The 16,598-nt window shown below is 26.9% G+C and overlaps 1 protein-coding gene and 1 non-coding gene across 2 annotated transcripts; one reads left to right on the forward strand and one right to left on the reverse strand.

Annotated features, from left to right (window-relative positions):
* Positions 1-5,545: 5,545 nt before the first annotated feature.
* TRNAN-GUU (transfer RNA asparagine (anticodon GUU)) lies at positions 5,546-5,619 on the reverse strand. Its single transcript has one exon. It is a non-coding gene; the product is annotated as a tRNA-Asn (tRNA).
* A 5,628-nt stretch (positions 5,620-11,247) lies between these two features.
* On the forward strand, positions 11,248-15,042 carry LOC116414636 (uncharacterized). The gene is made up of 9 exons (XM_086913161.1): positions 11,248-11,394; positions 11,920-12,039; positions 12,121-12,238; positions 12,477-12,738; positions 13,198-13,314; positions 13,405-13,495; positions 14,473-14,618; positions 14,694-14,826; positions 14,895-15,042. The coding sequence occupies exons 1-9, from the start codon at positions 11,254-11,256 to the stop codon at positions 14,943-14,945; spliced, it is 1,179 nt and encodes a 392-aa protein (XP_086769287.1). The 5' UTR covers positions 11,248-11,253; the 3' UTR covers positions 14,946-15,042.
* Positions 15,043-16,598: the final 1,556 nt, after the last annotated feature.

Genomic DNA, 16,598 nt, shown 5'->3' on the forward strand with positions numbered 1-16,598 from the left:
TGTGCTAGACCCGCAATCAATAACGATTGCAACCTTTGAGAGAGTTTTTTCCATGCGATTTTTTTTTAATTTGCATTATTTTTTGATGACACGTTCTTCGAACTTGTTGCTTTTTGCAATAATTATCGTTGAGAACGGTGTGTTATACCAATTTTTTTCATTCTCGAATACTTTTAAATATATGTGGAAATGCATAGAATATTTATTTATCAATTTATTGATCTTCAATGGCGCAAGCTTCGATTTCAATTTGAGATTTTTCCTCGAAAGAAAAAAGTTTTTTCATTATGTCGATGGATGCTCCTTGTTCTTTTCTTAATTTTCTTCTTTTTTTTTAATTTTTCCATTAATATATTTTTCTGATATACTATGTACTCGAACCTTTTATTTTTAAATCGAGAGTGCAGTAATATCGCAACATTTATTGTCTCATTCGTTGCGAGAGTGAAAAATTTCATACTTCGTAAGAGAAATTGGTTCTCTTATATCCAATTTTCACCTTACTGTTAAAATACATGGTAGCAAAGTAGCTTCTCAGTAGCTATTGCGATTGGTGACATATGTTTTAAACGTTCTTCACACGACACATTATGTCGTTTTAAGTCGAGAACTTTATGTGTAATTCAGTTATATTTTCTTTGCACGATATAGAAATTATACATACATTTGTTCTTCTTGTTGCCTTCTACAATGGGTTACATTTTTTTCATTACATTATTATATATTTGGAAAAGTATTTTATTTGTTTGGATGTGTTGCGTTCCAAGTTCAATAAATTTTTTTTTTGTAAGATGATCAAAATGAAGATATCATGGAAGAAGGAGATTGAGAAATGTTTTCTCTTTTTCTTCATTCTTTAAAGATTCTTCTATTTTTTAGTTGACTTTGATACGTCGTGTATTTCAAATATTTTTTTTCGAATGTCTTCGAGAAATTAATCGCATCATCAGTAATAGTAGCGATAGTTTTTTGTGAATTTTAATAAAATTTCGCTTTGTAATAATTCCCCAATTCCATTGAAGGAGTGCCTACAAAGCGATGATATGCAAGGAATCATGTGAAATCCAGTGTGCTATTTTCATATTTTCAAGAAGTTTCGTTTCCAACCTATCATATTTTAAATGTCTGTTGTGTAAAGTTAAGAAGAAAGAGAGGAGGAAAGTTGAATTCTTTTTGAATTGCTTTTTAAATTTTAATTATCATTTATACGGATTATTGAATTATTAGAAAGTTGGAGTTAATAAGAGAGAAAGAGAAAATTAAATTTTTGAAGATGTCAACCCATTCAAAGTTTTGATAGATATTGATCAAGAAAAAATCTAAGTGGAAGAAAAACAAGTTGCACAATTGAAATTTGTCAAATAGTCATCCAAGACTTTACCATTTCTATTAATTCAATCAGAGTGTTTCAATCAGCATTCAGATCAATGTCAATAAGATCAGGATGAGAAAAACTATGAATAATTTCAAGACCAAGGCCATTATTATTATTATTATTATTTTTGTGTTAGATTCCATGAAGGCAAGCAGCTCTCTCGTCCCAACTCATCTTTGCATTCGTCTCTTAGGAGGTCTCTTTATTATTGGCTCAGTCACAACTCGGTTATCACGCTGCAGCACGAGGACTTTCGTCAAAATTCTTTTTCCTTGGCTTCATTCTACAATTGCTCATTATCTCCCTTTTGTGATCAAAAAACCCTTTTTGCCTGTTAGATCCCCGATTAGAGATCAATTTGACAGATACTCTTTTTGTCCTTAAGGCATGGCATGCTGTTCTGTTGTCGGGCTAAGTTCCAAAAAAGACATCTCCGAAATTTTTTCTAGTTTGTCATTTTTGCGTTCCATCTGAGGATTTCACCACGTTACGAATTTGACAGATGCTCTTTTCGTTCTTAAGGCATCATTGTATACGCTGATGACATAATCTTGCAGGATTGCTACGCTCAGGAGAGTTCACAATTCCAGGAAACATCTCCGAAATTCATTCCAGTTTGCTATCGTTGCGTTACATCCGAGGATTTCATCCACCGCGTTACCAATTTGACATGTGTGCTTTTTTTGTCCTTAAGGCATGGTTGTTGATCTGTTGTTGGACTAAATTGCGAGAGATATCTCCGAAATTTTTTCCAGTTTGTCATTATTGCGTTCCATCTGAGGATTTCACCGCGTTATCAATTTGTCGTGTGCTTTTTTCGTGCTTGGGGCATGGTTGTATGTGCTGATGGTGTAATCTTGCAGGAATTTACTTGCGTTACATCTGAGGATTCCATCCACCGCGTTACCAATTTGACAGGTGTTCTTTTTGTTCTTAAGGCACGGTTGTTGATCTGTTATTGGACTAAGTTCCAAGAGATATCTCCGAAATTTTTTGTCATTTCTGAGGATTTCATCCACCACGTTACCAATTTGATATGTGTGCTCTTTTCGTCCTTAGGGCACGGTTGCATAACTCTGTGATCCTGCAAGGCTGAATTCTCCGGAATTTTTTCCCTCTTTCCGTTCCATCTGAGAAATCGCCGATGGGCTTTTTTTTCAGCTTTATCTTTATTCTTTCTTATTATGTTTTCAAGATGAACTTCGATGAAATTCTAAAAATACAATTATCATTTATAAAATTGAATAATATATTTTAATGCCAGGAAATCATTTTATCAAAAATTTTAAATATTTAAACATAAATATCGAATCTTTTCTTTACCCAATCGTCGAGAGGCGATGGTTAATTTCAGAAGCTGTTTGACTTCTTTTCTCAGCCGTTATGAACAGTATAGTTCTGATAGCGTTCGCTACGAGTAAAAGATTTCTATATGCATGCGTTTGACTATAACGTGATAAGTGCATGATAAATGTCTTCTCTCCTCTGTTGACTTTGTTACGAGAGGAAAAAAAGATGAAAAAGATCCCAATAAAATTAAAACAATTTTGTTCATCTATGATTTCAACTATCATTTCAATCAAGGGAATTTATAATTTATAACACAGATGGGAGTAGCTTCAATCTTGAAATAAAATTCTGTATATTGTCAAAATTACAAGAATCTGCAATAAGTTAATTCAATATCTGTGAAATGAACTATGGAATACTTTATATAAAAAAAAAAAAAGTGCCTCTCCTGCCTACATTTGCCTTTTTATTTTATTTCGATGTAAAACAAACTTGTCGTAGATTTGATAACTGACTTAGCATTTTTTAACTGTTTATATAAATATAATTATATAAAAATATTATATAAAATAATATTTCGAGACAGAATAGAGTTTCAGCTAAGTTCCAGCAAGTGGAATTAAAATTTATGAAAATAATTTTAGTATTGCAGCAAATGGCGAATCAATGTACTAAAGCTTGATACTATGATATTAGTGAAAGTTGACAATCTTATGAAATGATAGCTGGAAAATCGAAAAATCAGTGGACAAGAAAAGATCTGACAATTATATAATATAGCTATATATATTAATTGTACAATGATTTAATCAAAAAATTAGATATAAGCTTTTTCCTTTTCTTATTATATTTCACATTCCCACATATATATATTTGAAATTATTCATTATACAAATTGAGAACAAATAGAAAATGTTTTATTTGTATATATAGAACATTTTGTATATCTTTTAGATTCTTAATAAAATATAATCAAAAAAAATTTGATTTATTTTTTCAAGAGCATTTTACTTGTCAGCTGATAACTGTAATGATTATTACAGTTAATTTATGAGACAGAGATTACTTTATTGTTTGCTCATCTTGAATGCAATATTGAGTAATGATTTGATGTACAATTAATTGAAATAATTAATATTAAAGTTTATAACACATACCTCACTGATAAAGAATTATAATGTTGATCTATACATTGAATCCATATGTATATATATTCATAGAAAATATCAAAATCTTTGTGATCATTGTTTGATAATTTTGACAATGATTGTCATCATTATTGCCACTCTACCATTGATATTAGGATGTAAAGCCACAATTCTGCTTAAATTTCATTGTAGAGAAGGTGCTGATTAATATCTCCTTTATTATTTTCTTACTCTATTATTATTATATCTTTGTTGAAAATATATGTGTTCCTTTTGCCATCATCTTCGCCACAAGTGTTGAACTTCTTATGAGCTAATTATCAATTAGAAAATGATTAAAAAGAGAGATTTGTTGGATCTTATGAAACGGGTTTGTTCCAAACGTTACAATTTGTGCCTTAATTCTTTCTAGAAATTATAATGAATGAACTCTTAAAAGAAATTATAATGCATAACTTATTTCTAAAGAAGTGGTGTATTTTTTTGGATTAGAAAAATCAAAAATAGGATAAAATTTTTTTTAGAAATGTTATAAATGTTACAAATGAAGGAAAAAGGAAGAATTAGAAAAAGAGGTAAAAATTTTGCACTTAAATTATTAACTGAATATTATTCATTTTTTTCATAATCATGGATAATTCAATCAAAATTGTTCCCTGAGAAAGCATCATCTTTAATGATATTTCTGAATTTATTATAAGAGACATACAAAATTTCACATTTACCAGCATTCACAAAGGAAATTTTTAAAAGGAATTTCGTGAAAATTTATGAAATAAAATTCAATTAAATCGATAGTTAATATAATATCTTTATAGAAATATCATTCTCTAACTGATTATGAAAAAATTTTAACTTTATTTATTTATCATATAGTATTTCGATTATAGCTTTTCAATTTATAAATAAACAAACATATATGATTTTAAAAATGTCCAATCTATTTTTATTTTTTCATTTTAATTTTGTTTCAATTAGATAATAAAAGTAATAAAAAAGATATATTGAGTTTTACAGTCTGAATTAGATACGATGCAATTGTGTTTTCAATGCATTCCAGCAAGAACTCGTGTTAATTTTTACATAATACAAAGAAATTCTAGCAAACAATATTCAAAAAGTGAAGGAATATCGTGTTAAAATTTACTTAAATATATTTCAATTTTAAAATTGCAATTTAAACAGCAAATTGTAACTACTTTTTACGCGTATATTCAAAAACAACTAATTGTATTTATCGATAAATATCTTATATTATATTTCAAGTAGCACAAAATGAACCGAGACAAAGATTTATCTTATATTTGCTATTGTGTTCAACAGATATGTGAAAAAATTTTAACAGTTAAATAATAATAATAATATTATTATTATTATTTTAATTCAAAGTATTAAATTAACGTTGCTCAAATATTTTAAATAAAATTGTGACTTAAAGTAACTTTATTCAAAATTTTAACTAGTTATTTTTTTTTTTTTCCAAACCACGAATCGTATACAAATTTTTTAATATCAATACAATATCAATTTTTAATTCAACGACCTTCGAAAGTTCTTGCACCGGCAAATTTGTTGAAATTTACAGTGATTTAATCGTATCTTGATATTGTGAACAGAAGAGGCCTTGATGGGATTCGAAAAATTGTGACAAGTATCGTCAATCAAAAGAGGGGCGCCATTTATCCACGTTTCCATCTTTATCTCGAGTCTCTCCCTTCGTAAAAAGTAAATCCGCCCCCGGGTGGGCTCGAACCACCAACCTTTCGGTTAACAGCCGAACGCGCTAGCCGATTGCGCCACGGAGGCCACGTGGATCGGTGATCGAGGAAAACGAGGACATTTTAAAAGAAGAAACAAATGTTGAATGAATGAATAAAAATTAAATGACAAGGGGGGAAAAAACTTTTAAAACAATATCGAAATAAAGTATGCCACGACGCTTACTGTGATAATAAAATATACAATTTCATATATTGAAAATATCTCGTTTAAGATGTGATGCCATGTTAATATCTATTATTGTATTCGTCAAGCAACAGCTGTCGAGATGAATAATGTAGTTTTGTAATTCATTTGACATGCCTTTATCGTATACGTGGATTTTTAAATGGTTGTTGTTATTACATTTAACAAATACAATTTATCATTCAAGATAATTGCAAAAAAATTTAAAGAAAAAGTGAGATTGTACGTTTTGTTAAATGATAATATTGACGTTGATTTTCTTCTAACGTTAGACACCCTTGAATTAACTGGAATATGATGGCGTGTTAATCGAAATAATTTGTAGAATAATTTCTTCGATACATCGAATCTATGTCGATAATAAATTTTAACAGTACATGCAAAAGATTTTATAAATATTCTATTATAATTCTATCAAATGGATTATGAAAAATAGGAATTAATGTTAATTATAAAATTTCATATAACAGATTATTTCATATCTACATACAGATATAATGAAATATTTTGCACGTATTGTTAGCTAATATTATATATATATCACACATTCATAAAATACTGACTCATAGTGATAAAGATTTTAAGAAATTTAATCGAGAAAACTTTTAAAATTTGAAATGAAGATTTAGAACAATAATATCAATTGAAATTTATTTATTAAATTATAAGCAATTCAAATTTTTTATTAAATAGAGCAAATGAATTGATATAAAATTATATTATTGACTATATACATATACTTCATTCTACGTGTCTTGTTTTGTCTCGATTGTTTATAAATAAAATCTTCAATATTTTTGTATACAACTTGAGTAAAATCTGATTAATGATTGAAAATTACGATTATAATATAAAATCCAATTATTAATCGTAACTATTGATCACTAAATAATTGATAATCGTTGATTAACGAATAAGAAAGGAATCAGAAGTTGTGATCATTAATTATTAATCATGAAACTATTACATTTTTGGTTATACTATACATTTTGAAACTATACATTTCTTTAGAAGCATATATATTTTTTACATAATTTTACATAGAAAATCCCTAGAACAAGTTACTTATTTATTTCTAGTGTAATTTGTTTTTAATAAAACTCGCATCTCAAACATCTTGTAAATGTATTACGCGAAATAAAAACTTTTAAACTCATAAAATAAAAACAGCTAGAGCAAACATCAACAATAATATTCATCCGAATCGCACAGCACTTGGCAATAATCACGAAGAACTTTATAAACTTTATCGATCGATTGCATTAAATAATCGATTACAAAATAATTAATTATTAGCCAATTGAAGACAACAGAGCTTGTGAAGTAATCGGTTCTGCCCTTTATTTTCAACAGTTCGAATACCTCCAATAGTCTAACATTAATTTATGAGCGAGCATAGTTTTCCAGATCTCGATTTAAGCAAAGACACCACAGCAGCAGTGGCCATCTTACAAGTCACATTTGCACGCTATGCATCATGGAAACGAGTCCAAAGATCCTGATCTCCACGCACTGCGAGGATCCATCCTTCGAAACAGTCCAACCCTTCCCTGTATTTTCACGAAAAGACAGATAGATTTCAGTCAAAATACAGTTCAGAATCACACAGCGACAAAGAGTTAAAGTACCATCATTCGTTCACTCAGAGCTTATAATAAAACGATTATACATTTCATAAGTGCAGGCACTACATTTGTGCAATATCCAAAGTCGTTCACGTTTTAACATTCGGTCCTTGGATACAGTCAAAGAATGAATATTCGAAAGTGAGCTCAATTCAGTAATCAATGAATAGCAATCAAGAATCCTTGTTCCATTATTGTTCATTGATTTCTTTAAATGTAATTATTATAAATCGCTTGTTCTGATTATTATTTATGAAGATTAATTTCATTTTAAACATTCGAATGTTGTTGGCACTTTCTGTAAATCTTTTGGAATTGACTTAGCTGATGAAGTACCAATTAAGTTTTTTTTAATAACTAATTCAAGAAACTGTTTCAAATTGAAAAAATAAACAAGTTTATTAAGTATCAAGTATTAGTACCAGCATCAAGATTCTAGTTGTGCGAACTCTATTTTTCTAAGATCTGTCTAAAATGACTCCACTAAAAGTCTATTAACTTTAACTACGTTTCACACTATGTTTCAATTAGTACGTTCGACTAGGGTAAAACTATTACGATTGCGCCTCGACTCTTCTTTCCCTCTCTTCAAACTTGTCAAGAGTAGAGCTCGAGAGGAGTCATTTGTTGAGAGATAAGACCAATCCTGAATCACTCCCCTCCAAAGAGCATGCGCGGAATTAGCTGCGCAGTGGTTCGAATGATGCACATTTAACCGATTACACTCGAAGCCTTTTTCGATCTTCGATGAGTTTCTCGCGGAAAACCTAAAATGATTTCACACAAATTAACGTATAAAACTTTTATATTTTAATATTTTATGCATCTTTGCATATAAAGAAGGAAAATTTGTTGAATATTAAACTATACTATATTCGTGTTGTTTTGTGTGATAATTTATAAAGCATCCTCGATTTGTCAGGACAAGTATCACAATAAAATGCCTTTCTTATTTCGTTGAGAGTAATCTTTTTTAACTCTTGTAACTTATGCTTTCACATTCGTATATTATTTTTATTTTTCGCTTTTTTTTTTTTACATCTCTTCATCTCTATCTTCATCATTGCTTTCTCTCTCTTCTTTATAATAAATAAAAGTAATTTCGTCGTTCAATAACGAAAAATCGAATCATATTGTATTCTATGCTTACAAAACTCAAAAACTTTGAAAATAATATTCCATAATTGTCAAACTTGGGCTTATTAATGCCGAAGATGCAATCCGATCCACGATCTAATTTGAGATAAGAAAATCTAGTTACTTGAGAGTATATTATTCCACATTTCATAAGATTATACGTAAAAAGCTTAGGAATCTATTCATGAAGCGATATTCTAAAAAAAATTAAACATAAATAAATGTTTTATTATGTCTCGTTTGAATCCAAATGGTGCATGAGAGTCATTTCTCGAATGCAAAGGAACTGGACAAAGTTAAATGTATAAGAAATAATTGTTTCAATGTAAATAATAAAAACGGATTATAGAATTGATCGGTCACAAATTTCAAAAATTTTGCAAAAAAGCATTTTATAAAGGAAAATATTTTGTAAATTAGAATATTATACTTTTAATTTCTTTAATATACTTATTATTAGATAACGCACAAAACGAGAATAATAACAATGTGGCATAGTTTTCGAAATGGCACACACGTATAAATTGAAGAGTAACGAAGAAAATATAACAAACGTAACCACGTATTAACATCCTTTTAAATATAATTCCTGTTTCAATTTAATATAATATAGAAGAATATAGAATATGATTGCAAGTATGTAATATAACTATATTATGTTTTTCTAAAACGAAATTAATTATGTATATTAAATTTTGATTTATTATTCAAAATTTACTTCTTCAGCTTACAATTTTTAATAATCTAGCAGTAATTTACGAGCAGATATAATTTTCTAACGGTTTTCAAATTCTCAATCAAAAAATTCTCAGAGATATGAGAGTAATAGCCATTTTACGAGTCACACTTGCGCGCCTAGCCTGCTTTGCAATTTAACCGCGCATGCGCCACTTCGCAAAGATCTATTCTTCGAAACCGCCCTCCAATGCGACTATTGGTTGCTCCAATCCCCTCCTAGTTGGCGTTTCATAATAATGATTGGAGAAAAAGCCAAGATCCGCGACAGCCTTCTAGATCAGATCAGTTAGAAAAAAAATAGAATTTAGATCAGATAGATGAAAGTACAGAATTAAAATTATTATAATCAGTGATCAATTAATCGTAAACAGTTAAAAAAATAATTAAACCACTATTCCTTCACACAATATAAAACATACGACATTTATATATAATGTCATATAATGCTACTATCCTGGAATTTGTTATAATTCGATATATAATTAATAATTTTCGTTTTTAATAATATACATATATTGCATGATATCAAAATATCAAAATATTGTATTATATTAAAATTCTCTATAGTTTAACAATGATGGTATGTTGTTTCACAATAGATGTTTCCGAGATTATCAATTCCAAATTTTAAGAATTGAAAAATCAAAATTTTTCTGTATATGATTCATTTTCGTGTAATATATTGAAGATTTTTAGTAGAAATTCAAAAAGGTTTTTTCAAAATTCAGAAGATTAAAAAATTTTTCTCAGATATTTAATGATTAGAAATGAATTCTTTAAAAAAATTTTTTTTTCTTGATATTTCTATTTTATATGCTTGATAGTTTATATTTACAATTTATAATACTAAAAAACACTAAAATGTCAAAAATTTCTTTCTTTGCGCCTTTAAAAATTAAACAATTAACTAAAAAATAAATAGTTGTATTTCTTTCTATTCGATGCAATTAATTCGTATTTTTCCGCTTGAAACTTTTATTAAACTATTTTAAAAATTTTATAAACTTTTTTCCAACTTGTCCTACAAATTTATTTGTTTCTTGTTATAAATTTACATTCATAATTATAAAATTATATAATCAATATTTATCATTCATATTCTCAATTGATTTTAAGATATTTATTTTATGATCAATCCTCAATTTTTATAATAAAAGATTATAAAAAAATAGACATGTTTTCTATCATGCATTATCCTAATAAAATTATATTGGGTTTTATTGAAATATTTCATAGTATATTTCAAGTTACATTATATAAATTACAGTAGTGTACAATCATTCAAAATCAAAGTAAATATAAAATATAAAAATTCGTTCAAGTATTAATAATTAATAACGAATAATTATAAGTATTTGAAATAATAATTATTTTTAAAACATAAGCATAATGTACAACATATAAAAATTACTACAAGCAATAATTAGTTGAAGTTAATCTTTTTCTTACCATTTTATTACCATTCGAACAAACCTTCTTTATTGATATCTTCTTGCAATATCTTCTTGTTACTCCCATTGAATGAAATATTGATATAAAGTATTCGTAACTGAATGTAACGATATAAGTAAAAAAGAAGTTTTCTTGTAGAGTAACTATTACGAAAAATACTATTCATCGTAACAAACTTTCATTCTCTCAACGCTTAGAACAAGAGAAGAAAAAGTAAAGAAAAGACTGAAGAATAAAAAAAAAAAAAACGACAATAAAAATTCATAATATAAACGAGAAACTTGAAAGCTATAATTTTCTCGAAATCAATACCTATTATGAAAAATCTCCTTGCAGAAAATATGCATAAAATCGATCGATCGTAATTTACTGCAATTACTGCACATTAAATTGTTACCACTGTAAAAGAATAACACTATAAAAATACTAGATACAAAAATACTCGTGTAAATAATATATCGAGGCGAGGTGTAGTCGAATGATTCTTCGAGTTCTATACGACAGTCGATATCTGACTAGAAATATGGACGTATTCGACAAACACTATCATACCTATCGTACTGTGTTGAAAATCGTAGGATTATGGCCGTATAATAACTCAGTCTATGTATGGATTCAGAGATTATTATTATTGACACTCTATCTTGGAAATGTAATATTTCAGGTGACGAAAATTATCATTTTTCTTTCTGTAATTCGTTGTATTTTTGCTTAAATAGTTCATAGGATATTGTCTATTTAGTTCAGCACATTAATGTTCTCTTTCTTGAAACAATAATGTATATTTATTGTATTTGTATGAAATAATAATGTGTTGATACCATGTATTATGATTTAGTTTGTGAATAATATGCTTTTCCTCCAAATATATACAATAATACAATTTTATATCATTTAAAAAGAAGAAGACTTAAAATTTAATTCTACAATTTTTGCATAATTTCAGATATAGAAGAATTTTCTTTCATTATTTATAAAGAATATATTAAAATCAATGTTTTTATCTCCACATCTCTATTTTTGCTTGCAATTTTTGAATATATTTTTGTTCTACGATCAACCGTAACATTATAACATATTTTAAAACCTATTAAATGATAATAACGATAATGTATTTATAAACGCGATTGAAATACTGTATAATCATTATAAAATCCAATAATTTAAACCTATTCTAACAAATTTTTAGATTGTGTCACTTTTAAGATCCGAAATTACCTTACGAAATTGTATTCTAATATTGTCTACGACTTGTCCATTTATAATAGTTTTGTTACGATACGTAAGTTTTATAATATTTTTTCCTATGGTGAGTAAAAATTAAAATTATTTCAGACCTTTTCATGAAAAAATATTGTTTTCATGTTACTTTTTTTTTTTTATGACATAGCTAAAATATTTATTTCATCATATGAGTATGGAGGAAAGTATAATACGAGATTCAATAGAAAGACGGATACAAACGAAATACATCGCTGATTCTTGTCACATGATCGAAATACTTTTGCGTAAGAAATATATAAATTTCATTGATGATATAAATATATAATATTACCGTTCATCATTCAAGATATAATTAAATGTTCCAAAATATTTCTATTATATTTAATTCTTTATTACATATATATATATAGCTATAATCTTTGCTCGTTATTTTTTAACAAAAATATCAAATTTTCAACGATAATATTATATAAATATTTCAATTTGAGCATAAGCTACATTGAATGATTTTTTAAATTTTAGGGGTAACTTATGGAACTGTTATATCGTACGGTATGTTTTTATTGTATCTTATAACATCGGATTTCACAATGCCTTTGAACGAATTTCATACACGTGTCCTTCATTATTTTACATTATTTTCTGTCAATCGAACCGTATATTTTTATATTTTATGCTTGGATTTTTTATTTGTTGTCACATTTGGATTATTATCTATAATATGTACGGAATCGATAATCGGACTTTGTAGTTATCACGTAGGCATATTGTTCAAAATTATTAGGTAAGTAAAATTATCATATATTCATCTCGCATAATACTTATTATATAATAGATATTAACAATTGTTGTATTTATATAACATATCTTACAATATGAATTCATAAGATTATAATTAATTCTGAGATCGCATAATCTTCATAAATTTATTACTATTTGAAATATTTTCCTTACTTCTTATATAGAATATCAATATTCAGTATGTGTTAATGTTAGTGTTAAGCATTAATGTCTTAATATATAGTACAATTTTTGTAGAAATTTTTTTACATATTATACATACAGCAGATTAATCCAGAAATTAAAATTTCCAAAAATAAAAAAGAAACTTAACTTACAATTTTTAAAAACGTTATCGTGTTCTAAAGAGTGTATTTTCTTGATCAACCAATCAAACAAATATATACAAAACAATAATTTATAAAGTTCTTTCTTAAACAGTGTTTATTTTAAAATGTTTCAGCCATCGAATACAAAAGATTATTAAGTATTTAACTATGTTTAATCTCTCATCGAAGCAAATCGACTCGAAACTCACGGAGCTTTATCGCGTGGTGGATATCCATAATCAAGCTATCGAGTTGGTAAATTAAAATTTGATTGTATTATAAATCAACCTCGCATATACTTGTCTTATATATAATATTTTGTTCGCGACTTTCATGTGAAGATTTATCAGTATCGTGATAAATAATTTAGGAAAACAGTTCATGATACCTTCTCTTCTAATTGTAATTTCAATGGCTGTAAATCTGCATCGAGTAAGTATCTTTTCTTTGTTGTTCATGATAATAATAAACGAATGTCAGAATTCCCAGTTATACCGTGTGTTTTATTTCAATTTATTCACACAATTAATCTTATAAATTATGTATTATTCAAAATAATATTTTATACAAAACTTGTATATTCGAGAAGAAATATGTTTTGATAGCACTTCGATTTATCTAGACTTTTTCAAATCATCTTTATTCTGTATTTTTTTTTTCTTTTTTTAAATAAAATTATATGTTTCTATTTAATGAGAATCATGGTCCAAATTGAATTACGATTTTTGAACATTATTCAAGATTATTCCTATTATTTTATATTTTAAAGAAGAGATCAATACAGTGATTTCTTTTATACGTAAATAACAATTCTATATTCTCAAAAATGTCATAATTAATCGCGCCAATCACTTATGCAATTCTTCATACAATGATTGATTCTTCTCGAAACTTTTTCATTCGTGTAATTTTAAAAAAAATTTAAATGTCATGGAATAGCTTCGATAAAATATTTACGTAGATTAATTATATTATTCATCACGTTAATAATTTATTTCAATCAGAAGAATCTCCTAATCCATAAAGCAAAATTTTAACGATTATAAGTGATTTTGAACGATTTTCATAGATCAACGTAATTGGGACAATGGATTCAAGAAACAATTTAACCATATTTAACGATCATCATAAGATAATTTCTTGGAAAACAAGTTTTACGTGCAATTTTTTTTTTTAAATAATGCAGAATATAGAAAATAATTGTGTGAATATAAATTAAAATGAGACATACGCAAAGATTATCTTGCATACAATTTTTTTTGAATTACTTTGACGTTATGAAACGTATTAAATGAGACTCAGAATTTATATATATTGAATAATTATCTAATAAATAAATGTACTCAATAAATGTAATTAATTTAAAAATTGATTGAAATCGTATATAATATTTTTTTAATATTAAACAGCTAGTAAGTGCGATTATAGCTAATAAGGATCAATTAGAAATTTTAATCTCTCTTATCTTTTTTGCCAATCAATTGGTGGTTGTATTTTTAAATAACCACAATTCTCAGATATTTATAAACAACAATGAAGAATTTTTTCACGAATTGTAAGTTCGAATGTTTTTATTCGTGAAATTAATTACAGTAACAATAAAAAAAAAAAAATATCATTCATTGAACAGATATATATCTGTATGGTACTTCGTACCGTTAAAAGTACAAAAGATTTTATTACTGATCATGACAAGAAGCTCGACGACATGTATGTTTCACATCTTTGGAGTGTTCTTTCCATGCTACGCAGGATTTACATCGGTAATTTGTTTAATAATAAATGTCATCAACATTTTGATTCAAAATTAATAAAAATTGTTTCGTTTCAGATGTTAAGTACCTCGTTTTCATATTTCACTTTGATGTACTCGACACAATAGGATTGATAATGACATGTTAAATATAGTAGTATTGAAATAAACAATTATTATTACTCTATACTTCATTTTTCTTCTTTAATTTGTTCGTTTCTTGTCAATATTTTCTGTAATCAAAATTTCTGTAATTACTATCTGATATTATTTGTTATTGATAATTTCGATATTATAATTAATCTAGAATTATTATTATTTCGTATATTTATTTCCTAATTCTAGAAGAAAATAACCGTTTCATTATTGACATGGTCCATCAACAGCTATATCAAATCAATTATTTTATTTCATAGCATTTAATTATTCAAATATATCATTAACATAGAACAGAAATCCATATCCAAAATGAATATTCGAAATAGATAAATATAAATATTGTCCTGTCAATTTGAATTTCACAGATCAGTGCATCAATTAAAAAATCTTTACGTCCATCTGATTCGAATTCAATGTTTTTTATTCTGATATGAGATTATTCAACAGAAATTCAATATTTATATTTTAATTATATCATTAATCATATAATACGATTATTATTTTATGTCCACTAAAGAAACCATAAGCATAAATGATAATAGGGGATGGAAGTTCGTTAATGTACATATAAATGTGTCGAATGCTTTTCGAAATATATATAAGCGGTGATGTATTTTCTTAACTATAAATAGAAATATTATAAATGCAGAGAGCTACAATGTCATAGTAGATCATTGTATGCTACGGTCAGAATGCGATTTCGTCGCAACAAGTGCGTTAGACTGAACTCAAGAGTTTAGACTCTCTTTTAGCGAGGACTTTCAGAAATTTCTTCCAAGTTCAATTGGAAGGATCAACTAGGTGAGACATGATAATAACTAATAATATCGATTGAATTGAATTAGTATTGCATAAATTAAGCAGCATATATTTATTATAGATTATTCCTAATTAGGATGATGTTGCTTACCATCGAATCAGCCATATGTCATTCTTGGGATCGATTTCCACTTCAATCAGTATGTGAAAAATATATAATTGTAAGTATCTACTTAACTCTGTTCGAAAACGGTAGTCCTTTCATGTAATATTATCCTTTGTTTAGGTTTAGTGAAGATCGATAATAAGTGGATCGACAATAATGGAAAAAGATTTCCATGCGAGAAACTTTACCGAATAACATGGTTATAAATCTTTAAAGAAATAAATAATGAATTATTTTCTTATTATCGGAAATAAATAAATAAATTTTTATTTTTAGTTTTTGTAAGTATTTATATATCATGTAATACAACTAACGGGAATATATTAATGTTTTTTCGAATAGGAAAAATTTTATTGCTTTTAATTGTGCAAATTAAATTTTAATTTTATTAGTCAAACGTTACTTCTTCAGTTTATTATTTTCAAAGCTTAACTAATCTACGAGATATAAGAACAAAGTCACTTTAAACCGCCCTCCAATGCGACCATTGGTCGTTCTAACCTCGTTTTAGTTTGCATTTTCACGGAAAATAATGATTGGAGGAAAAACCAATCCGGAGAAAAATCAGGGAATATATATTTTGTGATCAATTCTCAATTTTAATAATGAAAGATTAACAGAGATTAATAAAAGAAAATAATATGATTAATAAAAGAAAATTTATATGTAAAAATTTCTATCGTATATTTCTAATAAAA

The sequence above is a fragment of the Apis florea genome, unplaced genomic scaffold, assembly GCF_048593485.1.
Source record: "Apis florea isolate Af1SG1 unplaced genomic scaffold, ASM4859348v1 contig_1794_pilon, whole genome shotgun sequence".
Taxonomy (NCBI): domain Eukaryota; kingdom Metazoa; phylum Arthropoda; class Insecta; order Hymenoptera; family Apidae; genus Apis; species Apis florea.